The sequence below is a fragment of the Vicugna pacos genome, chromosome 17 (genome assembly GCF_048564905.1).
Source record: "Vicugna pacos chromosome 17, VicPac4, whole genome shotgun sequence".
Taxonomy (NCBI): Eukaryota; Metazoa; Chordata; class Mammalia; order Artiodactyla; family Camelidae; genus Vicugna; species Vicugna pacos.
In genome coordinates, this window is record NC_133003.1 from 55142374 (window position 1) to 55167647 (window position 25274).

At 60.8% G+C, this 25274-nt stretch overlaps 1 protein-coding gene across 1 annotated transcript in view; it reads right to left on the bottom strand.

The window, feature by feature from the left end:
- The window catches only part of CHCHD6 (coiled-coil-helix-coiled-coil-helix domain containing 6), a 119324-nt gene that overhangs the window by 38321 nt on the left and 55729 nt on the right, over positions 1–25274 (bottom strand). Inside the window, exon 5 of the mRNA XM_072942015.1 lies at positions 5424–5507. Coding sequence (XP_072798116.1) covers positions 5424–5507 — 84 coding nt within the window. The remainder of the gene's footprint in view (positions 1–5423; positions 5508–25274) is intronic.

Sequence of the window (25274 nt, forward strand, 5' to 3'; positions counted from 1 at the left end):
ACGCCTGCCAGGTGCCCCAGGGACACAGAGGTGCCCGCAGGTCCCGCGGTTCCAGCAAAGCCCCTGCTGGCAACCAGCAAGCCAGTCCCGCGGGATCTGGTTATCTCACCAGTAGCTGGAGTTCTCGTCACCACCCGGCCCTCTGAACCAGGACGGCCTGCATTCCCCCAGGAAGCCGGGGAAGGCTGGGCCCTACATTCCCCGCTGAGAATCCAGGGCGGAATTCCTCACATTCCAAAGCACTTCAAGTGAGCCGGGAAGCCTGACGCCTTTCACGCGCTGTTGCTCAGGTGCCAGGTCCAGCCTGCCTGCTGGTGCCGCCCCAGAACCGGGGACTGCGGGCATCAAGCACCAGACGCCTCCAAACTGGCTGCTTTATCCCAATGGCACAGGGTGAGGCGCACGGCCCAGAGGTCTTTAAAGACTACGGCCCTTCCGTGACATTGCCCATGGCTCTCGAGGGCATGTGAGTGCGTCTGCACCTTGTTTCACGTACGTGGGGCCTGGGGGGCGCCTGAGCTGCTGCTGATGGGAGGTGGAAGGCCTCTGTCCTGAAGGGAGGCTGCGGCTGGCCTCCGCATGGGCAGGCTCACAGCCACAGCCCTCCAGGCCCGCAGTGGGGTGCTGAGCACAGAGGACGCTCCCCCTTTCTCTGGACGTTCTGGACGTCTGGTGCTGTGATGTGTGAATGTGAATCACTTCCTGACCTGGAGGTCACTGAGGGCAGGAAGCCAACGACGTCGGCTGTGGAGGCCAGCACGGGAAACACTGGGAAACCCTGTGCTGGGCTGGAGGACAGGGGCTTCTGTCGAGGAGAGGCAGGGCTGAGTCCGAGGGACACGCAGGAGCCAGCAGGTGAAGTCAGGCAGGGCGGAGAAGCTCGGACAAAGCAGCAAGGAATCGGGACAGGGACACAGGGACTGCCAGGGATGATGCCCTCGTCCAGGTGACAGGTGACGGGGCGGTGGGGGTGCAGGAGGCAAAGGACTGAGTCTAGGACATGCAGGGACAGGGAGAGGGCCGGGCGGGCAGACCCCGAATCGTCCAGCTGGGGACGAGTTCACAGCCCTCGTCCCGGGAGGACGTTGTTTGGGGTGTTGAGCCTCACGCAGACCGCCACCCCTGCCACCTTCTCAGCCACTGCACCCCGACCCTGGACCTCCCCCTCCTGAGTCCACAACCACTCTTGTCCCTAAGGCTCCTCCAGGCTCACCTGCTCCGTGACCACTGTCACTGAGCCCGGGAGCAAGACAAGGTGTAGCCGAGCCCTTTACCCACAGGGAGTGTAGCGCAGACCAAGGCACTCACTTTCACGGCCGCCTTGAGTGTGGGACGGGGAGCTGGACGAGGAGGACGTGGCCCTGACACAAAGCGGCAGGACCCCGGGGCCATTTCCATTTCTGAAGCACACCTGCCTGGAGGAGGCGCAGCCGCCCAGAGCAGCGGCGGCCCCGTCCCGGCCTCCCCAGAGAGCACAGACAAGCTAGAGCACATCTGCTCGAGGCCCATGGAGAGGAGGGCCGGCGAGGCTGGGCGGGAAACACCACGTCCCTCCACTGGCAGGGCCCAGCTGGCGGGCTCGGTTCTCCTGGCGCCTCCCTCACCTTCCCCACCTGATGGATGCCTCACTCATCCCGCGGGTTTTAGGACACGGGGATGAAACCTGGGCTCACCAAGGAGACGAGGTGCTGGGCCGAAGCCTGGCCCTGGGCAGAACGCATGCAGGGACGTCAGCGTTCGGACGCTCGGGACCGGGGCCACCAGGAAGAGGCCCGGGGGCCCAGCAATCACCTAGGACACTAGCCCAGCACTCCTCAGGTGTCAGAGCGCCTGCTAGTTAGCGAGCTAGCGGGCTAGTCACCGCTCACCGAAACGCTGATCCCTGGGCCCCACCTGCGCCTGGAATTTCCGGAGGAAACTGCAGTTCCCTTGGGGGACCGTGAGGCCAGGGCCACCCTGAGAGTGCTCCACACTCTGTGCCTGGTCATCGCTGTCGGGGCGCTGCCCTGACACACAGCAAGCTGCCCACTCAGGACACCGCCCTCTGCCCTCAGAAGCCGCCTCCTCCTGGAAGCCCACCTTTCTGCTCGCACGTTTACTGGCCACCTGCTCTCTGCCAGACCCCACGTACCCCTGATGGATCAGACCCAGAGGACGCTGAGCTCAGATCCTGGAGGGGAGATGCCACGAGACAGCGTGACAAGGGCTAGAACACAGACCCGGGGGCCTGGGGACACAGGGCTTCATGCGTGCGGAAAACGGAGTGGTGGGTGGCCTGCTGGTGCCTGAGGCTTTGCATCGCCAACTCTTGACTGAGTGTCATGTTCTCACAGAAACGGCAAAACCGGCCGAACACTCCCAGTAAGCCCCCATCACCGGACACACCCTGTAACCAGCACCCAGGTTAAGGAAGGGGCCCTCGCCCACCCATGAGCCCTCCAAAGGGGCCAGCCATCCACCTTCCAACAGCTCAGAGCAGTTTCCACGCTCGGACTTCCTGTAAAGGGCCATCCCGCCCCCACGTGCCCCCACGCTGGCCTGAGCCTCGAGCGTGTGTGCGGCTGGATCAGATTGTTCCTGCAGGCCTCCAGTGAGGACCAGCTGCTTCATCCACAGAACATCCTGCAGTGCACCCCGGGTGAAGTAGGGCTGTGTTCTGTGGGCTGCAGACTTGCCAGGCCTTGGGGCTTGGCTCCGTTAGCTTCGGGGACCCCAGATGACAGCCTTCCAGGGCCGCCCTGCCAGGCTATCCCCAACCCTGCCGCAGTGTCTGGGGCACAGGCTGAACCGCCACACCTGGTGCCTGTTGTACCCACAGCAGCTCCACCGAGTGTGAGACAGGTCGCCTGGGGCTGTAACTGCAGCCCCCCTTCTCTTGTGAAGCAGAGTTCCCTTCCTCAGACACCCCCGAACACCAAGAGGGGCCGTTCAGTGCCAGCACTGAGAAGGCTGCAGGCTTGGTGGGATCAAGGGACGGCTGCCCCTAAAGGTCTGAGCAGGAGCAGAGGGAAAACCAGGGGCAGCACTGCCGCTCACACCCCAGTGCTGGACAGTCAGGAGGGCCCTCCCCTCTCAGTCCGTGAAGCCAGGCCCCCAGATGCCCTCGCCCCTCAGCTCTGAGGCCATTTCCATAGAGCTGGGGGTTCTCTGGTCACAGGAAGTGGGTCTCAGGAGTCCTCCCCTCTGGGCCCTGATCCTCAACGTCCCCTCCCCTTCCAAACTGGACTGTGGACTTTGGGAGGTAGGAACCACAACTGTCCCAGCTGTCCCTGCGCTGGCAGTGGGCAGGATTACGTTAACGTGGGATTAGCGAGCGGGTCTGTCCACCACTCTGTGGCTGCTCTGCACGAGTGACCACTCACCCCCAGGCAAATGGCAGGTCCGTCTTAAAATTCCTGCTTCAAAGATAAGGAAACTGAGGCAGTGGAATTTAAACAACCTGCTCAAGTCACACAGGCTGTTTCATTCCTGCAGCAGAGCCAGGGTTGAGCCCTGCTGGGCCCCGAAGCCTGCTCGCCGCCCCTCCAGGAACCCAGGCCGAGGCAGAAGGCAGGCGGGCGCAGGGCCACCAGCACCGCAGGTCTCCGTGGGAGGGTGGTGCACAGGGTCGCCCTTGCCCAGGACAGCTGACTTCTGGCAAGGCGAGCGAGGGACCCACTCCGGGACACTTCCTGCGGGAGATGGCCCAGTGCACCGAGCCTCGGCCCTGAGCCAGGCGAGATGGCGAGAGATTCGGGGCCGTGGCTCTTCTGGTCAAAGAGGTACCACAGCTTCTCCCACCACACGCCCAGCATGGGCGGAGAGACCCCCTGCTCTCTGCCTTCTGCTTCCCGCGGGTGCTGGACATCACTCCCGGCTTGTTCCTGGGGGTCCAAGACCATCACGGGGCCCTGGTGAGCCCAGCATCTTGCCTCCCTCCGCAGTGAAATGGAGAAACCTACTCACTCAGGTCTGGTGGTCTGCGCGCGAGGAACAGCGGCTCAGAAAGACCGGGAAGCCTGGGCGCCCGACGAAACGTGATTCCCGCACCATGATTCCCAGGAACCGTCTGGGTGCAGGAGGGTCAGGATATCCCTGCCCTCAGAGCTGGCTGGACCCTGCAGGCTCTCCTGCACCTGCCTGTCGAGGCCAGGCCTGCAGCCGGGCTGCCCCCGCCGCACCCCCACCCCAGCTGCTGGGGTCGAGGACGATCGGGTAGCTGATCCCAGTCGCCCACAAACAGTTTTTCACCATCAATTTCTAAGCTTAAAAGGAAATAAACAGGAGCTGGATGGCCAGAGGGCCAGGGGCCGTGCGCGCAGAAGGCAGTGTCTGGGTCTGAGCAATTCAACAGACGAAGCAGAACTTTCATGAAAACAGAAAAGCAATAGCTACTGCAGGAGGCTGTCAGACGCTGTGCCCCAGGAGGCAGAAGTTCCCTGAGAAGACCCCTGGGCCCTGTGCGCCCCAGCCCCACCTCCTGCCAGGGCACGCCTCTGCGCAAAGTGCTGGAGTCTGGGGGTCGGTGGCTCCACGCATCCCCGGGGCGCACTCACAGCCCCAGTCACAGGAGGGCGGCGCCTGCATGTGGAGTGAGGACTGACCTGGGACAGAGGGGAAGGGCGACGAAGGGGGCCCAGCCAGGGACGCTCCTTCCCCCACTGGCTTAGGGAGGAGGAAACGCCCCGAGGCCATGTCCCTCTCACCGCCCCACCCCAGACACTTCCAGGAGCCAGACCCAGAGAGGACGGGCCCACAGGACCACTGCTGTCAGGGCTGCCCCCGCCGCGGGCTCAGGTCACGGTCATTGTCACAGCTGCAGGTAGCCAGGGCCACAGGGGCCTCCCTCCGCATGGCACACCTCACAGGTCTGGCACTGCCTGAACGTGGCAGGGGCACACGGGGGTGGTGACTGGGAGCAGGAGCAGCCCGTCCCGCCCCTGCTGCCTGGCTCCAGGGTGACCAGCCCCAGAAGAGCCTGCGGGAGCCAAGCCCTCGAGCAGGCCCTCAACTTCAAAGCTCCACACCGTGGCTCCCGGGCCTGCTAGCGACAGCCGGCAGCTGGGGTCCTGCGGCCACCACCTCGGCAGAGGGAGAACCATGTGTTTTAACCTGCCAACCATCCCCATCCATGTTTTAAGCCGTTTCTTTGAAAACTGCCACGATCAACAGACTAAATCACCCCCAAAAGTAAGCAAGTCCCCCAGTGAGTTTTCACAAGTCGCTCAGGCAAGGGCAGGCCATCTGTGTCTGAGTCTCACCCACTTTGAAGGCTCAACCTCAGGAAAACAGAGATGGTGCCTCCGACCTCCCAACGCCCAGGAGCATGTCAGCGACACGAGGTTACACGTGTTCACAGTGGAGGTCACGCCGTTGTCGCTCCTTCCCAAACAGCAGCAGGGCTGGCGACGGAGGTGTGGGCTCCACCTGCGGGACCAGCTCACCTGCTTCTCCAGGCGCCCCAGCTGCTCCTTGTAGAAGGCATCGCGGCGTCTCAGCTCTGCCTCCCGGCTCTCCAGCTCCTTGGCCTGGGAAGAGAACAGAGCCCATGTCAGCTGTCAGCCGGGCAGCAGGGGGCTGGACTGGGGCTGCAACGATGCAGACTTACGAAGGGAAACCTGCGCTGTGTGGGGTCACCCCCCACTGCGGTGCCACCACGCACCGTCAAGGGAGGACACCGCAGAACCACCACCCTGCTGAGGGCCACATGCTGCCCACCATCCCTGGGAGGCGGGCAGGGTCACTGTGACCCCATCACAGACGACGGGACAGAGGGGCTTAAGTGACCAGCCCAGAGCTCAGAGCTACGAGGGGGGAGCAGGGCCTGGTCACCACGCGGTCTGGAAGTGCCTAGCTGTCCTCTGGGACCACATCCTGCCCGTCTCAGGCTCTGAGCTCCAGCAGCAGGGGTGCCCCAAAATCCTTAACTAAACAATTAGCAAACCAAGTCCATCGATACGTGAAAAAGATGACACCACATGATCAGCAGGGATTTCTACCAGGAGTCCAAGGTAGCTTTAATGTACAAAAATCACCCACATGCCACATTAACAAACAAAAGGAGGAAAAGTCACACGCCAACCTCAAACAGATGCAGGAACAGCATTTGACAAAATACAACACCCATTTATCCAAAAAAAACCTCCGGCAAACCAGTAGCAGAAGGAGACTTCCTTAACGTGCTGAAGAGCGCTGTACAGAAGACCTGCGCGTTACCACACTTATCGGTGGCATGTCTAATGCTCCTCTCCTAGGACTGCAGAGAAAATGTTGGTAAGGACTTAGAAGATTTGGATACTAAAATTAGCAAGAGTGAACCAGTAAACGTCTTTCGAGAATCTCTATTCCCACGTGGAATAAATGCTTGCATTCTCTTCAGAGCTGACCGGGACACTTGCAAAGTCAACCCCTCTTCCTGGGCCCGCCCACGAGGATAAACGAGCAAACTTCAGTGTGGCAGTGTCACGCGGACCACTCCTCGGATGACAATGTAATTAAATTACAAGTCAATGATGAGAAAGTTAAAAATGGGTTTCATGACATGCCTTCCTACGTGACACACAGGCTAAGAGAAAATAATTAGAGAAATTTCAAAATTCTAAGAACACAAGATCTACAGTCAAAAACAGTGTGATGTAGCAAATGCCGTGACCGAGAGTAACTTAACGGTCCTAAGTGCAGTGTTTTCAAAAAAGACTCAGGCAAAGGGACTTGCTCCTGGCCACACAGGCGTGGGGCTAGGGGTACAGCTCACCAGCCTCACGGCGCTCGGACCCACATCACCCTACCCTGGACCGCGTGTCTGGGTAACGTAAAATCACTGGCTAATCACTAAACTGGGTGCCACTGAGACATCGTACAACAGCTCCTCAGACGTTTTAAAGCGCATTCAGTTGGGATTCTGATGAAGTACAGATTCTAAATTATCACTTTGGGATGGGCCGCAGTTAACACACTCCAACAAGCTCCAGGTGGCGTTTCTTGGAGTCACAAGGCAGCAGTCACACCCGCAGAAAGAGACCTGAGGGATATGACCACCCCTGCCGTGAAGGGTCCAAATGCGCCCCCTACCCCTTCCTTCAGCTAGGCGATGTGCTCTACTTTAAAAGACGGTATAGAGTCGGGGTCAGGTGAGCAGGCTTTGGAGGCAGAAAAAACTAGATCTGAGTGTTAAATCTGCCGCTTCCCACCAGCGACCCCGGTCTAGACTTGCTCCCCGCCCAGACTGTAAGCTCCTGGAGGTCAGGAAGGTTCTGTGTTTACGGCTCTGTCCCCAGGGCCACGTGGTAAACATCTGCTGAAACAATAAAGAATGGCGCTCCTACAAGAAGGTTGAGGGAGGGGAGGGTGCTAGTCTTTAGGAAGAGAGACGCTCAAACTCTGGCTCCAACAACGCTTAAGACTCAGGATGGGGTGTGTGATGTCTCTGAGCTGTGGTCCCTGGGAGGGTGGCCGAGAGCTTGCGGCCACGTCCCCTTAACGTGGGGGCCCTGGGATGCACCACGTGTCTGCTCTGGGTCCGGAGGAAAAAGTGTCCCTGGAGAAGGCAGCTCCCCTCCCCTCCTAAGTCAGCTCAGACAGGTGCGCGCGGCCCGGAAGGAGGGCTGCAGCAGGTCCCCCACGACCACCAGACAGGTCCTTCCAGGCCAGAGCCCAGAAGAGTGGGGACTTGAGCCGGGCAGCATGCTGACCCCAGGACCAAGTCCAGCTGCTCAGAGTCCATGAGCAATCAGGCCAGGCCACTGGTCTAGCATCCCTGACAAAGCCACCCCGGGGCCAGGAAGAGAGGCAGCTCGGACCCCGCTCTGCCCCTCATCACCCGGCGCATGTTTTCTAAGAGCCACTGATGCCTCAGAAAATTCTGACAAACGTTCTGTCACAAGACCATCTTCTGAGACACGCAGGCCTCTCTGCGGCCCCCACGGCCTTCCACCAGGCAAGCTGCAGGCGCGGACTCACACAGGCTGCGGCACTGAGACCCACCTGTGTGCCCACGCCCGGGGGACAGGAGAGCCGGCCCCGGGGCAGACGGCTGCCGAGACAATGGGAGAGGGAAGAGAACAAGCCGTGGGCAACTGGAGCCCAGGCACCTGCAGCCTCACTCCCTCTTAATGCCACCTACACGTCACACTGGTTGTAACAAAAGCAGAGACCACAGAAGTCTCCTGAAATGAGGAGGAATGGCAGGGCCCAGCCAACAAAAGCAGCAGTGACATGGATTAATGGGCCATACTGGACGCCTGCCTGGGAAAGCCAGGGTTCCTGGCTCCTCCGGGGCAGCCAGCCAGGAGGGGCTGCTTGGTCCCGGTCCTGATCTCTGCACCTGGCACTGCAGACAGGGACCCACACCTCTGGGTCTGAAGCTCTGAGCTCAGGGAGGTCGCGGAGCATTTGCTGGACGGGTAAACACTGGGTCGGGACAGAAGGAAAGTCCTGTTTGTGGTCTGTGAACCGTGGTCCTGCTCTGGTCTGTGAGGTGGCGTGGGCTTGAGACAGGCTGGGACCTGCCGTGCTCGCGTGTGGACAACTGTCTCCTCCAGCAACAGGATACAAAGAAACCATAAGGGACTAAGCGTAAACCAAGACACAGAAAGGCCAAAACACAGCGGCCACTTCTGAGGTGCCGGGAGCAGAAGCAGGTGCTGTGACCCCTGCACACAGACCACCACGGGGGCGCAGGCCACCCGAGCCCGCCCCCACCGCACCGCGGGAGGGCGCAGGGCACGCGCTCCCCGTCTGGCTCCCGCTGCCGCAGCACGAGCCGCGGCGGAGCCTGGCGTGGACTTCCCATCTGGCCGCTTGTCAGCTTCCACCGATTAAGGAACCCAAGAACCGGGGGCAGGAGCAGCTCGGCTCAGGTTACCCGCCCCAGTCACCAGCATCCACAAAACCAGAACATCTGCACAAAAACGCTTCGGCTTCCCTACGAGAAACTGGAAGTGGGGCGTCAGCGCCTCGTGGACAGCCCTCTGCCTGGGGCCGGGACCTCAGGCTCCAGCCCCACCGCCCTCCGTCCCCCGAGCAGAGTGCCCGGCCTGGTGGGGCCACCCCAACCCCCGCGCAGGTGCCCGGCCCCTCCCTCTCTGCACGACCCCTGCTCTGGCCTGGCTTCCCCACACCAATGTCTCCACTGATGTCCACTCTTCAGCTGCTCAGCCCAGCAGCCCGCAGACCAGCCTCGTGGCTTGGGTGCCCAGACCCTCCCAGAGCGAGGGGCACATGAGGGGGCCGGAGGGCTGAGCACAGCTGGTGAGTGACGAGGATGCCAGCCGTGGTGAAGGGCTGTCAGGACAGACGGCAGCCCGGGGGGGAGGGTGGTGACCATGGGGGCCCCCAAGGAGGTGACACAAGCGTGAGGGCCGCCCTGGGAAGCAGCTGACCCGCTTGGGCACAGAGGAAGCAGTACCGACAGCTTGGCCCCGGACGGCGCGGGAGGCGGGAGGGAGGCCCCGGCTGTGCCGAGGAGCGCAGCCTCTTCCACCAGCGGGGAAGCCACTGGAGAGCTTTAAGCAGGAGAGTGATGCGATCTGACTTATTTATTTTTTAACTCCAGTTCATAAACGCCGAACTGGAAGGCTGCGGCCCAGAAGGATGGCCTGATTACCGCTCCGCGCAACAAGACCGGCGGCCTGGGCGCACCGAGCATCAGCGCAGTCGTGACAGCCGCATGAAGGCAGCAAGGAGAGGTTTGCAGAGGAAATAACACGCAGCCTCCCAGCCCAGCACCTGCAGAAAGCAGCGACAGAGAAAGGAACCTGGCCCGAGAGCAGGGAACCAGGCGCCACTGGACGTAAGCAGAGCTGGGCAGTGTGCTCCCCGAGCTCAGATCTGCAGGATGGAAAGACGGAGCTGGGGAGGGAGGCGCACCGTTCGACTTGCTGTCGGCTGCTTTTCACACGGCTGCAAGTACCAGAGTTCAGAGCCACGGCTCCAACACCACGTGAGGGGACAGCCCAGCTCCGGGTCAGAGGGCAGCGCTGGTGGGACGGGGGCTCCTGGTGCCGAGGATTCCAGAGCCGCCCTCCCCGTCCACTCAGACGTTCTGCAGCACACCCTGCGGTGAAGCAGTCGGAGAAGCAGGCGGCTGGGCCCAGGTCACGCCCACGACCGTGACCTTCAGCAGGCAGGGGCTGTGTTTGGTGCCTCTCAGAGAGACTGGGCTCTGGGCAGCACTGTCCCCCTCCTCCCCCTCCCCCGAGAGCTCGGAACAGCCTCCGGGGCCGGCCAGGGGCCCTGGCGCCTCCCAGAGACGAGCCATCACGCAGGGGCAATCAGAACGCTGCTCAGACTGCAGGCCCACCCGTAAGCCCTGCCTGGCCCTCGGGGGCCACGGGGATGAGGCCCTGCACCGCCCTTCTAGAACCCGCCTCGGCTCCGCAGACACGGCGCTTCCTTTGGCTCCTACTGTCCTTTGCCAGAAGTGCCTATTCCCACATCCTGCCTGCCAGCCCTGCAGACTCTCCAAGGCCCTGCCCACATGCTCCGTGGGCTTCGACTGTCCTGGCCCCAGTCCAGCCCTCCGGCAGCCCCTCCGCAATCCCGCCTGGGTCGGGGCAGCGGGGGTGCTGCCCTGCTTCTAAGTGGGAAGACTGGTGGGGGCGCGCCTGGCTCGGGCCCTGACAGCCACGCCCCCGAGTCTCAGCCCCCAGCATCCCTCCCACCCGTCCCCTCTGCCCTCGGTAGCCGCGGCTGGTTTCCAAGGCTGCAGTCGAGGCCTGACTGCAGCATCTTCTTCCCTCTCATCCAAACAACTATTTCTCCCACCTGTGCTCCTGTTACACTTAAACACGTTTTATAATTAGAAATTCTAACTGTTATCATACTACGCGATCCACTGATCCCTCTGCAAACATGGGGATTCATGGGAGGAGCTGAGTCCCTTCTGTGTGTCTGGCACGGAACCCGGCGGGCAGGCAGCGCACACGCGTGATGACGTACGCTTACACGTGCAAGTTGTCAGACGCACAGCTCAGCCCCAAGCCACCCTGTGACCTCCAGGAGCCTCCTCAGGAGGCCCCCTCCTTACTCCCAACAGAGAGCCAGTCACCATCACTGCCACGTCCACGCGTGGATGCCGGTGAAGACCCTGAACTCCCACAGTTGCACAACAGCAGGGCGGGGCCAGAGCTCAGGGTCGTCCAACCCGGAGCCACGCTCCCAGAAGTCCTCCGGCAGAGAAGCACCACGATGAGGCCCCAGGTCAGTTCCTCTAGAAGCTGCCGCTGTTCAGCCATCGCCAGACCCAGCACGTCTGCCCCGTCTGTGACAGCACAATCCTCCACCCTTCAGAGAGTTGTCGAGTTTCTGGAAAGACCCAGAGGCTTCGGCGCCCAGGCCAAGGAAGGAGGCAAGATGTCCCCAGAAAGTGCAGTGTGCACCCCGGTCCCAGAAGGAAACCGCCTGCCCCCGCGGCCCCTTAAGAGAGGGTCCCAGGAGTGAGCGCAGGGCTTCCACTCTGCTCAGAGCCGGAAGGAGTGTGCACCGGTGCACATCTGTGCGGGCATGTGTGGGCACACGTGTGTGTGCCCACACGTGCCAGGGACTGACTACTTCACACCTGTGGGGACCGTGTCTCTGTGCCTTTTCTGGCCCGCTGAACTTTCACCCCTGGAGGGGCACTCAGCACAACTGGAGGGCGGGCCTGACTGCTGGACCTAAGTGACGTCCAGGAAGTGAAAGGCGGGGGAGAGGATTCTCCCCACCCCACCCACACCGCACACCATGGCAGGGGGAGCCTCCCCGCACAGCCCGTCGTCCCTCTCCCAGGCCTGCGGGGGCCCTAACTTGGCTGGCTCTGGCCATTCTGGTCCCCACACAGGCACCCTGAACAGGTCAGGCCACCAGGACCTGCCACATGAGTTCTGCCCCGGGCGCATCACAAGGTGGGGACAACAGTGACCAGGGACCACAGATCCTCCAGCCGCCCTGCCTCCTCCTCTTGGTGAAGGGGAGAGAGAAGACCTTCTCCCTGTCGAGTCCGCCCTGCGGACTTCACGGTGCTGAGCCCCAGCAGGAGGCCAGCAGCTCATGTGTGCAGGGGGGGCCCCCGCAACTTCACTCCACAGATGCTCAGAAGCAGCCTCCAGACACGCGCACGGGCCAGGACATGCAGGACACGGTCCTGAAGCTCCGGGTGGCCCCGCTGCTGGCAGTCAGCCTGGCACAGACGAGGGAAGGGGACACGGAAGCATCTGTCCAGGTGCCACCACAAGCCAGCAGACACCTCAGCTCCGCATCCAGGTCCTCCAGCCAGACAGCCCCTCTGCGGCACCTGCCACGCGTGGGCTGTGGGAATGCGGCCCGGCCCTCGGTGCCTCTGTTCCCCCTCTCGCCGCAGCGAGCACTAAGAGTCACACGGGAAAAGCCCCCGGTCACGAGAGCACAAGTCCTAAGGCCCTTTCCCTCTTCTTGGTCAACACCTGTTGGCCTCGTGTTCTTATAGACCTTCGAAGAGCACTTACCACGCTTCCCATCCTTCCTGCAGGAAGGTCCCAAAACAGAGGCAGCTCCGACACCCCCAAAGGGAGCCCCTCACAAGCGTGTCCCACAGCCACCTCTCACCAGGGTCAAGCGCACCCCGACATCAGGCCAAACACTCTCCTTCCTGATGGCAGGGCTGGGGGTACGGGTGGCCGACCTGCCGGCCTCCTCAGGCTTGCTGAGGTCTCCCCTCTCTTGAATGAGTCAGAAGTTGACCTACTGACCGCAGACCAGCTTCTCGGCCCGGTGGATGCAGGGTACGTCTGGCGAGCCCAGCAGAAGCCAACAAGGGAAGGCAGCCCCCGGCCCCAGGCCCGCCCTCTGCTGACCAACCTCCTGTCGACCCGAGTGACCAGCTGGGCCCCAGGCTGGACCACAGACAAGGTTGCCACCACTACCTCAGCCGGGGAGAGAGACAGCACTTGAAGTACCACACAGGGTGCCCGAGGAGGAGACCAGGCGCCAGGCCTCAGGAGGCTGAGAAAATTCAGAGAGGAGGTGGCACTGGCTGGTTGTGACCCGGACGAGGCGTCTAAGGAGGGAGACTACAGACCAGGAGGAATGCGTTCACAGCTAGGCGGTGTGTGTGGGGGGGCTGGAGAGCCAGGTCTGAGGGTCAACAGGGTGGGGGTCTCAGCTCACGGGGGCAGCTGAGCCGGGGGGGAACCCTGCATCTGGCCCCCACAGTCAGCTGGAGACCCACGGCCAGTGACAGAGGCGGCACAGTGGGAGGCTAACTGCCCACGTGGCTGAATGGCTCCTCCTGGCCGACTGCCCTGGTGAGCTCCGGACAAAGTTCCAAAGACCCCCCGGAGGCCCCAGAGGACGACGAACACAGGCAGGAGCCTGTGGGACACCGTGTTGCTAGGTTTTCCCGAGAACTTATCCAGAAACCAGAGAAAATCAGAAATCTGTGTTCGGGGTATGGTGGAGAGTGAGGGGAGGCCCCCAAAGGAAGAGCCCCAGTCCTGCAGGTGAATCTGCCCACACCTCCGGTGCCCCCGGCCCACCCACCCTGCGCGCTGAAACGGTCACCAGAGGGAACCTGACGGCTTACAGGTGGATCGTGGACGCCCCGTCCACGATCCGCGGTCCACCCTCAGACGCTGGGAAAACAAACAAAACCAGGCAATTAAAGCCAAAGCAAGTGGAAGAAAGGGAATAATAAAAGCAGGAGTGGAAAGCAACGACCCAGAAAGCAAACAACAGAGAAAACCAACCAAGTCACACGTGGGTTTGAGGGAGACCAACAGAGCTGATCACCTCCTGCTGGGCCCGAGGGAGGGAGCAGGAGATGCAGCGGGTGTCGCAGGGGTGGGCGGCCACCTGGGAGGAGGCGCGCTCTCTTCTGGGAAAGGGCACCGGAGCAGAGGCACCAGAGGTGAAAACAGCCAGTGTCCGGCCCCATCCAGACTGTAGGGTGACCAGGTCTGGGGTCACCAGGATCCCGCCAACGCACGCCCTTTCATTCAGGTGAGCTGGTTCCTGCGGTTTCCCACCCAAGAACCTGGGTGGCGTCGGGGCGCAGGCACCGGTCGTACACGGAGGACAGCACTGCCCCAGAGGGGAGGGCGCAGCTCCCCCGCGAGGAGACGCACTGGGAGCGGCACCAGCGCAGTGGGAACCTGCCCCAAACTCGGACCAGTCTCTTCCCCGGCCCGGCCCTGAGGCACCGAGGGCTGAGGCTGCGGGGAGGCGCTCCGGGGGTTGCTGCAGCCAGGGCGGGGGTGGGGGCAGTCAAGGCCCCACTCCTGCTTCCACTGCAGCTCCCCCCACTTCTCATCGCTCACCAGCGCCGACATGTTCCCACCACAGGCTCCACACCCAGCTTCGCCTAATCCCCAGCGTCCTGGCTCAGGACCTGCTCCGGCCTCACAGCTGGGAGCTGCCCCCCACCCCAGCCCCCAGCCCCCAGCCCCGCTCCACTCGGGAACACGCTTCACAGCGCCTGCAGCGAGAGCCAGCTCCCGAAACACACGCCCAAGGAGGAGCCTTCGGTGGAGTCACAAGTGCAGGGAATCAAGTCCAAGTTATCTTTAAAACGGCTTTCGATGCCTGAATATGCGGTTCCCGCTCACACCCAGTCTCATTCAGTCCCTCTCCGGTCCCGCCTCTCCCTGCTGGGTGCCCCCCACCCCGCTGCCCCCCACCCCGCTGCCCCCCACCCCAACATCCTCTACTTGTTGACAAGCCTCACCCTGCAGGTCCCTCCCGGAGCCCCCAGTCGAGGTGTCCTCCCCATGGGCCCCCGAGAACTCTCGGCTCCCCCCACCATGAGGCCCTGGTGGGATCCCCCAGGCTCTTCTGCACAAACCAGGCCCAGGTGGGAGTGGACGTGCGGCCGTGGCCCGGAAGGGGCTGTCAGAGCCGTTCCCAGCAAGGACAAGCGCCACTGCACTAGAGTTCACCCCAGTCATCTTGGCTTTGAAACAGCCGGTCACAACTCACCACATCAGTGGAACGAAGGGGACGCACGGTCACGAGCAGGCTCAGGAAGGCATCGGTAAAATTCAACGCGCAGTCACAACGAAACTCAGCAGCTTAGCACAGAGACCTGGCAGAGTCCCTGCGAAATCCCGCACTGACGTCGCACTGGCGGTGAAATGCTGCCCGTCCTCCCCTCCGTCCTCAGCCAAGGCTGCACCGCCCATGGCGACCATTTCTAGTCACAGCTGCCCTGGAGGCACAGCCAGTGCAAAGAGTCAAGAGGAGAAGTGAACTTTTAAAGAATTCCCACCTTTGAGCTGGGAAGGGAAGAGTAAACCTGCCACGACACTCGGCGGACACGACTGTGGGCAGAACACGTGAGCAAACCACACAGCAGTACGTGAACCGAGAGGCAAGTTTATGAGGGCTGCAGAAGGCAAGGTCAGTTTATAAAAACTAACCCTGTTCCTACACATAAATACAGAAATAAATACAAAATAGGTGAGACGGAGTGAAAACCAATACCACGTTCGTTCACATCGAAAAGCATAAAGCACACAGGAAGGGATCTGCCAGAAAGGTCTGGGACCCCTGCACAGAAACCCAGGAGACACGGCCGAGAGGCCTGGAGACAGACACGTGGGGAGACGGGGGGCGGGGGGACAGACACGTGGGGAGACGGGGGACGGGGGGACGGACACGCGGGGAGACGGGGGGCGGGGGGACGGCCGAGCAGAACAGAGGCCAGAGCTGCCGCCTCCCGCACAGCCATGCGACCAATGACAGCGGTCCCCCGGCTGAACGGTGGGGGAAGAAGGGCCTGTCTAGTAGACGACCCCCACGCGACACCTCACACAAAATCTAACTCACCATGGACTAGAGACCTGAATGAGAACGATCTTTTAAAATTGAAACACAGTATCAGTGCAGTCTCTATCAAAATCTCAGCCGCCTCTTCTCTTCTGCAGAACCATCAAAATCCATCTGAAAATCCACACAGAATCTCGAGGGACCCCAACAGTCAAAGGAGTCGGGAAAAGAACAAAGTTAGAGGATTCACATCTCTTGACTTCAAACCCACAGCGACGCCGAGGCAGCGAGACGGCATGGTGCTGACAGACGTACAGACAGAGGGATGGATGCAGAGTCCAGAAACAAACCCTTACACTTGCAGTCAACTGATTTCAACACGCGTGCCAAGTCCACTCGATGGGGAAGGAACGTCTCTCAACTGATGATGCGAACATACCAGGACATCCACGTGCAAAGGACGCTGGTCTCCTACCTCACACCACAGAGAGAAACTTAACATGGTCAGAGACCTAACTTTCAGAGCTAAGACTAGAGTATCCTTAGGAGAAAATGCAGGGGTTGATCTCCGTGATTTTCAGTTTGGCAGTGGATCTTAGCTATGACACCAAAAGCATAACAACTAAAGAAAAAACATACGCTGAAGTTCATCAAAACGGAAAAATCCTGTGTTTCAAGGGACACCATCACGAAAGTGAAAAGGCACCCTCAGAGCGGGTGGAAGTGTCTGCAAATCGTGCATCTCCTAAGAGACTCGCGTCCAGAATGCATGAAGGGCTCCGACAACTCAAAAGGAAAAGGGTAAGTAAGCTAACAGGGCAAAGGGTCTAAACAGACATCTCTTCAAAGAAGACACACAGAGGCCAGGAAGCCATGAAGACGCTGGGCATCACTGACCACCGGGGAAACAGAAGCCAAAGCCCCGCAGAGGCGCCACTCACACCCACCAGAGTGGCCGTCGTCAGGAGGGATCCGGAGGGGCCCTCACACTGCTGGGGACACACAGTGCTGCGGCCGCTCTGGAAGAGTCTGGCCGGACCTCAAGGGTGGAAGGTGATCCTACCAGGTAACGACAGTACAGGGGAACTGAAAACACATGTCCCACAAGACCTCATTTGTGAGTGTTCTTACAAGCGTTACTCACAGGAAGCCAAATGCCATCAGCTGATGAACAGACAGGATGTGGTCCACCCACACAGTGGAGTGTTACTCAGCCATAAAAAGGAATGAGACACTGACTGATGCACGCCACACTACAATGAACTTTGAAAACTACGCTCAGTTAAAGAAGCCAGACACAAAGGCCGTGTGTTACCGACTCCATTTGTGAAATGTCCAGAACAGGCAACCACAGATGCAGAGACTAGATGGACGGTTTCCAGGGGCCGGGCACCAGGGAGCCACTGCTAGTGGTGACGGCCTGGGGGGACGGTGTGAACCGTTCTAGAATCAGAGGTGATGCCTGCAGAATTCTACGACTATACTAAAAATAATAACTAGTACACCTTAAAAGCGTGAACCTCACGGAATGTGATTTACATCCACAAAAGGCTGGGTTTTTTAAGTGCTTCTGGAAGCAAACAGTGAACAACGACAAGTATCTTCATGACCACAGTGGAGGCCAAGAGGTTCTAAGCAGGAAACGTAAAGGATTAAACGTAAAAGGAGTGTGATAAACGGGACTCAGCAAGCGATTACCGAGAGTGAAGTGTAGGCCCCAGCCCGGGAGAGGGAACCCGCATTACGTATTTTCGGCAAAGGACTCGATGCGAAACATATAAAGAACTCCTACAAACTGATAGAAAAACACAACCCAATTTTTTTTTTAATGAGCAAAAGATCTGAAGTGACAGTTCACAAAGGGTCGTCTAAATGGCCAAGGAACATGTGAAAGGGGCTCAACCTCCATCAGGAAACGCAGATTCCAACCCGTGCTTCTGTAGCTGAGCAGTGCAAATGAAACAGGGGGCAGCAAGACATGGCCACAAGACGCGGGGCCCCGGAGCGCCCACACCCTCCGGGAGGAAATGTGCGCTGGCACAAGCGCCTTAGAAAGCGAGTGGGCCACTGGGCTTCTGGGCAGACACCCCACAGAGACAGCGGCATGTCCACAAAACACACGCACGAGAACACCCGTCACAGCACCACTCATCAGAGTCCCCGACTGGACACACGACATGGCCCCCGCACGTCGGTCAGTGCGCGGTGGTCTCTGCAGACAGAGGATTCCCACCCAGCGTCGGAAACGAGGAAACCACTGCTGACCAGGACATGGAAGGAAAGTGCACGCCATGTGCAGGAGGGCAGCCCGACCCACGGTGGCTGAGCAGGGCCGTGTCGTACGCGGGCAGTGCCGACCAGGAGGATGTCAAGGGAGCCTCGCGGCTACAGAAGGGACCGCATCTTCATCCAGGTGGCGAGCACACCTGGGCAAAAGTGCACTCTACTGCTGACCTGAAGTCACTGAATTCCTGTTACACCTCAAAAAAATGTATTTTAAAAATATCTTGACCAACTATGACCTCAATCCACTCGGAGGCCGGGGCTAAGGCGCACTGACTGGGAAGGCATGGCCGACTGGCCTCCACGTGTCCCCGCCGGTCCCCACCCGGCTCCAGGCTGCAGCTGACGCTGGGCCCAGAGCAGCAGAGCCCGGCTCACGGCACACAAGCCCCTCCTCGGGAGGGACGCAGGGGAGGGCCTCCAGCCTTGCAGCCTCCACCAAAGCTGGGGCTGCCTCAGCATGCAAGACCCCGGCCCTCTGCCCTCAGACGGTGGACACGGGAAGCCAAGCTGCCCGGGAACAGGCCTGGCCGAACACGGTTCTCAGCCGACGGGCTCAGAGAAGCCCTCGGGGTGGCTGTCAGAATCCAGGCCTATGTACCTGCACTTGTTCTGGAAAAATAATCCTACAACCGGAGACTGCGAGCCCACCTTCCCACCGTGATGCAGGGTGGTGGGGGCGCAGGGGACAGGCTGGCTTTACAGAAAGGGCACAGCCAGCGGAATGGAGGCCACTGAGACAGAACTGCCCACGCCACCCCCGCAGCTTCACACCGACCTGCCAAATCAAACTTTACACACCCACCTTCACACCTGCCCGGCCTCCCTGTGGGCCTGGGAGCAGACCCAGCAGGTGTGCAGACCACAGCCCCACGGGAGACATCCCGGTCTACGGCCCACCGAGGCCTCCTCAGACCCACTGGCAATGCCGAGAGCCCAATGCTGGAGGGCCAGGCAGTCCCAGAGACGTGGGGTGCCGGGGCCAGGCAGCCAACCCCCACCCGGTCGAAGGGAGCCTGGTTGTGAGGCCTGCCTGCACCGAGCGCTGGATGGTGGCGGCTGGTCCATTCACATCCGCAGGCGGGAGCGCTCACCCTCCTGAGTGGTGAGCTGCAAAGGCCCCCGGGTTGCCATGGTGACTTGTATCTGAGAACACTGGGCCCACACGGATACGCTGCGGCTTCACATGCCTTCATTTCTTTCCTCTCAGAAACTACATTCACAATAGAGTCACAATCAGTGCAGGTAATAAACGTAACAAAAGGCGGGCCAGCCGTCTCCGAGGGGACTGGCCACCTCTGCGAGGCTGACGTGGACGCTCCAGGGGACGCGCGTGCCCTTGGCAGGCACCCATGGAGCACAGAGCCCGTGACAGGCTGGGCCAGGCTCTGCAGGGGACAGGCGTCCGTGGTCCCAAAGCACCTGTCCACAGAGACACAGGCGATGCTCTCCACAGTCATCGCAGTAAGGGGACAGGCCAGGCTCCTCAGCCAGGCTCCCAATCTCACGGGGGCTCAGAGGGTCGGGAAGGGGCTGCACGAGAGAAACAGGAGGACAGACATACCTCCACTGCCAGCCAGCTCCCTGGGCCGGCTCACCTGCCCTAACACAGTGCTGGGCCCCTCAGGCCACCTTCCCGGCAGGGGAGGCTCCAGGACGAGGTGATGGCCCAAGGCTGGGGCTGCAGCACGGCCAGGCCAGGTTCCCGCCCCGGCCTTCCGGTGGCACTGACCTTGAGCCAAGAGACAGACTGTGTTTCCAGTAGGAAACAGCATGCTCGGGCCAACAGCAGCCCCAGGCCCAGAGACAGCGCAGTGCGGGGCACAGCGTGGGAGGCGGGCAGGACGCTGGCCTCCTCAGCTGACGGCAAAGATGTGGAATCACACAGTCAGCTGACGGGAGGAAGCCAGGCCCTTTACCTGGTAGTTGGCAATGCCCTAGACGTGGCTTCCAGACATCTGCCAGGAAAGCTTTTCATTAAAAAAAAAAAGCCAGAGGAAAATCTCTCTGGCAAGCCCCCAAGACACCGACTGCCAGGAGAAAACACAGCTGCTTTCCACAGGGCTCTGCTGCCTTCTGGCTTTTGGTCACTAAACAGGCAGGCGGCATCCCCTGAGCGCGGCAGGTAGGTGATTGCGTGGAGAGGAAGCCACTCTCCCCACCGGTGGGCCCCGGGCACAGAGCGCAGAGCAGGCACCCCCACCCTCAGGCTCAGCCCCCGAAGGACCGACCCAGTCACTGCACTGCAGAACCTCCAGGCCCAGTGCTCACAGGGTGAGGGCCCTTCGTCTCCCGCCCGAGAGGGTCACAACTGTCCCGGGGCAGCAGGGAAGGTCTCATCTTGTCCCGGCATCCCGTGCTGTCCTGCACCAGGAGCCCCTCCACTCCAGTCTCTATGGGTGGTGACCCGGAGTGCCTGCTGTGGGGGCAGGAGGTGCCGCCGCATGGCCAGGTGGAGGGGCCCGGGCCCGGACCACACCCTTCCGTTCTCCATCCTTGCCCCCACCCAGCGGCGGGGCCCCTCTGATCCCGGAGCTCTCGACCCTGCCCGAGGCCCCGCTGCCCCTAAGCGCACGTCCCCCCTTCTGGTTCCCACAGCTTTGTGGCCATCGTCCCCCCTCTCCTGGTGTCCTCACTCTCACCTGACTGGGTTTGGGGAAGGAGCAGAGGTCAGTGTTGTGCCCAGTGTGTCGTTTACCTCGGGCCGCCCACACACCCTCGGTCCTCACGCCTCCTGCCCCCGCCACTCCGCCATCGCCTCCCACAGGTCTGTCCCCACACCAGCCACTCTCCAACGGTGTCAGTGTAAAACACAAGTCCCGACCCAGGACCTCAGAACGTAGCCTGACTGGAGACAGGGTCTGTGCAGGGGTGATTAGGTTGAGTGAGCTCATCAGGGAGGACCCCCATCCAACAGTGCTGGTGTCTTCTAAGAGGGGACAACGTGGTGGGGAGAAGATGGCAGGTGTGACCGGCTGCGGGGGGGCTGGGACCGCCCTGGGCGCCTTCACTGGACCAGCACCTTGACTGCGGACTGTGGTCCAGGCCACGAGACAGTGAATTTCCACTGAAGCCGCCCAGTTTGAGGAGGTGTGTCGCGGCGCCCAGCAGTCTCGCCGGGACCTGGACACCGTGCGGGCTCCTGCGCCCTAGGCTGCCCAGCTGGGCCAGCCCCCCTCCCTGCCCTCCTGCCCACGCTGTGCTATGGAGCACCTCGGCCTCTTCAAGCTGGTCCACCTCCTCCTCACGTCCAGGGCTCTGTCCAGGCTGTGCCCTCCGGCCTGAAGTCCGCCTCTGCCCCCACTCCCCGGCCCGGCCCCAAGGAAACCCAGCCCTGCAACACCGACAACGTCCTGAACCACCTGCTATTTCCACGTTCGTCCAGCATGAAGGCTCCAGGAGGGGACCTACACCAGCCTGGCTGAGCGGACCCTGCACCCAGGAGCCACTCAGATGGGGACGATCAGTCCGCAGGCGAGAGGGGTCTGTCCCTCACGGGACCGCTTCTGTCCAGAGACGGTTAAAGGATTCAGTGTTGGAAAACGCCAACCTTCCCCGAATTAAATTGTGGTTAAGGAGGCTCTTGTCAACTTGAAAAACTGATTCTGGAACTTAACAGAGAAAATAAATGTGCAAGAATGGTGATGAAATCTTAGGACAGAATGGGGCAGGCTTCCTCCTAACAGATACTGGTATGTATGACAGAGCCCGGGGATTAAGGCAGCTCAGGCCTCCAAGAGAACACCAAGTCGAGCACTGTATGCCGCCACGTGTGAAAAGGGTGGGAATCGATGCCCTTCCATGTTTGCTCGAATGTGCACTTAGACGTCTGGACAGACACACGAGGAATCAGCAGCGGAGACGACCCTGCAAGAAAGGTGGGGCTGGGGGGGGCAGCCACGGGGGCACTCTCACTGTGGTCACTCTGTACGCCCTGGATTTTCACCCATGTGACTGTCGCACTTACTGGACCTTCAAATTCTGAAACCGAAGCATCTTAGCAGAAATACATTCAAGGTGCGTAGCAGGTGACGTGGATAAAAAGCCAAGAAACAGAGGCAGCACCTCCGTGAAGCACCGCACTTGTGAAAGGAAAGAGGCTCAAATCAAATCAGCACACCAGCTGAGCACGGACGTCTTCACGGGAAACGATACCCGCACAGCTGCTGACCCACTTGAGGGAAAACACTGGCCACCTACCTCAGGGCGTCCACTCAGGTAACTTTCAAGGAAACGGAAGACTCAGAAGTCAACAATAAAACCGCAAAATTACTAGAAAAATTGCACATCACACACACACACACAAAGTAACTACTTTTCTAGAGATGGTTCTTAGAGAATAATCTGCAAATGTACATGACAGTTTAAAATATACACACGATTTGACTAAGCCGCGCTACTTTTAGGAATTTAACCGAAAGGAAATAATGGACAAAAGGCGCTAAGATATAGATGTATGTTTTGCACAGTGTTGATTTTAAACTGGAAATAAATTAAATGCATTAATAGGAAATTGGTTAAACAAATCACTCGTGTTCACTTATGAAACTGTATGCCTCTTTTAAAAAGAAGGTGTAGACCCATAGGTGTTGACGAAAAACATCCACAAGTGTTTGTAAATCAAAGAGACTGTCTGCGACGCGGCGTGTGAAGTGCGACCCGGGGGTCACCGGACTCCCTTCTCTCCAGGGTGTGGAGTCCGGGCGCTCACTGTCTTCTTTCTCTCCTCCGTCTTCTGACTTTCTCCCTGACCTCCTGGCCCCGAAGAAGAATGGTCCCTAGCTGGGGGTCAGGCACAGCCCAGCACACGAGAGGCCGGGGAGCCTGGGGACGGCTGCTGCAGGGACCCTGGATTCAGGGGTGGGGACGAGCAGGCCACCTCCGCCAGTCCCGTCTTGTCCCGTCCTGTCCCATCCCGTCCTGCTGGGCAGGTCCTTCCCTGCACACTCCGTCTGGTTTCCCACACTAACACAGATCCACATTCTATCAGAGACACGACCTGACCACAAACACAGGTCACCTTTGGGACAGAGGCCACCATCCTGTCCCGGCACCTCCTGCCCTGTCCCCCCGGTTTGGACCCCGCAGCCTCTCTCCCTGACCAAGGCGTCTACAGCTCCCAGCACCACACACTCCAGGCCTGTTTCCTTTCGTTTCTCCAGTTCCCACCACGTTCCTGGACAAAGCTAGACTCGACGGGGCCTCCGCCCCCACGGAGCTTGTGTCCCCGGCAAGGAGCGCAGGACGCCCCTGGAAGGGGCGGCTCCGAGGCCTGAAGCTTCCTGCCAACCTGGGGGACGCTCAGGGCACGGGAGCCAGTGCCCGAGGCGTAACCCAAAAGGCGCATACACGCTGTGTTTCAGTCTGGGTGACGCAGACTCATCACCCCCGGAACACAGACCTGGGGTGGCCCAGCCTGAGTCCCCGAGAAACGAGACCAGCACGGTGCAGGGACTGGCAGCTGCCACCCAGAACGAGAGGGCCTCCCACCCGAGAGAGGCCGGCGGACCGAGGGCCAGACCCGGGAGGACCGAGGGGACTCGGCGGGGCCCCGCCACCCCCAGCACATAGGCTGAGCTGCCCAGAGGACGGAGGACATCGGGGACAGCAGCCGGGAGAAGAGGCAGCTTCAGGCTGTGGAGCCTTCCCCTGGGAAGGGCCAGTTCAGTTTCCAGATCAAGTGCTGGTGGGACCTGAGGCAGGAGGGCCCAGCGCAGACCCTCCAGGGCCAGGGCCCCGTCCGGGAGCCACTTTCTGCTGCTTTTAGAACCATGGGGGTTCACAGGCTCCTGTGTGTGACACTTCACCTGTGACAGATGGTCACGGAGGCACAGCTGCTCACAACCTCACCTGCCCAGCGTGGAGACCCCCGCACCCTCGGCGCTCAGGCAGGGAGCCCTCACCTCTGAGCCAGTCTCCCGAGAGTGCCAGCCTGACACTCAGTTGTCCCCCACCTCATAATTCTGTGCTTTGAAACGCAAAGCAAAACTGACCGTCTTGTTTTTAAAGGAGACAGAACCTTTTTAAATGCACATCAGCAGCACACAGCACAGCCGGCAAGACCCCATCTCCCAGCACCCCCTACCCCACAGAACACCGCCCCAAAGCAGCCGCCCGCCCGCTCAGAGCCCCCACCTCCCACAGCCAAGGGCCTGCGCAGAAGGTGTGCGGAGGGGGTGTGAATTCCAGGGACGATCCCCCCACCATCCGTGCTCCTCCGAGGGGCTGGGGGTGGGGGCAGCACCTTCCATCACTTCATCCTGAGCGAGTCTGGGGATCTGACACTTTCTGATGAACGCGTGGGCCTTTTTAAAGCCCGAGTCCCTTCTGTGTTTAAGAGCCCATTTACAGAAAGAACCCGGAGGGGCAACCACAAAGTCCAGCAAGCCCACGCTCCGCGTTTTCCAGCCACAGACACGAGGCAACAGCCACCCGGGAACAGACATGCTGGGGAGATGCCAGCCTCGCAGCGGAGCCTCGCTGTTCTCAGCGTTTCAGGGAAACCGAGCGGAGGCTGTGGCGGTGTGACCCAGGCGCACGACCGCCTGCTCCCAACGACCCCCATGCTCCGCCTCCCCAGCGTGCCCCGCAGTCACTGCTCAGGAAGCCAGAACTGGGGCCTTCCCCTGGAAGCAGCGAGAACTCTTCCCGGGCCCAGGTGGACAGCTGTCTCCCTGTCCATCCCCATCTGCAGTCTGGGAGACGCAGGGCACAGGCCAGTCCACCTGCTGCCACCAGGGGCAGCTTGCTTGCCCAAGCCTCTGAGCCTCTGAAAAGCAGCAAGGCCAGGGAGGCCTTGGAACAGGACGGCAGAAAGCCTGGGGAGGGCCACGCCTCCCCCGGGGCCCAGATCAAAGCCCCGTGGCGGGATGGGCGGCCCCGCACAAGGAGGCCTGCACGTGCCGGTCCCCAGAGGCCTTTTCCAGCCGACGGTGAGGACCAGGGACCACAGACAGCCCAGGGCACAAGAGTGGTCTGATTCGCTAGAGGAAACGTCCTCTCTGGACACTCAGGCCTCCCGACGAGGGGTCCCCAGAAGATGACAAGCATTCCATCAGGACACGTGCCCAGGAGCGGGACCTGCGGGGAAGAGCACCGCCTGCAGACACAGCAGGGCACGGTGGCCCCATCCTGGGGAGCCCCACCTGCTCCCCACCACCCACACGCCTGCCTGGACATGAAGCACCAGGCCGCGAAACCACCCCGACATCCCTAAGGACGTCCCCTCTGCACGCAGAGAAGCGGGACCAGCCCGACAGAGCCCGGGCCTGGCTGTGGGAAAGCCACTCTCCTCG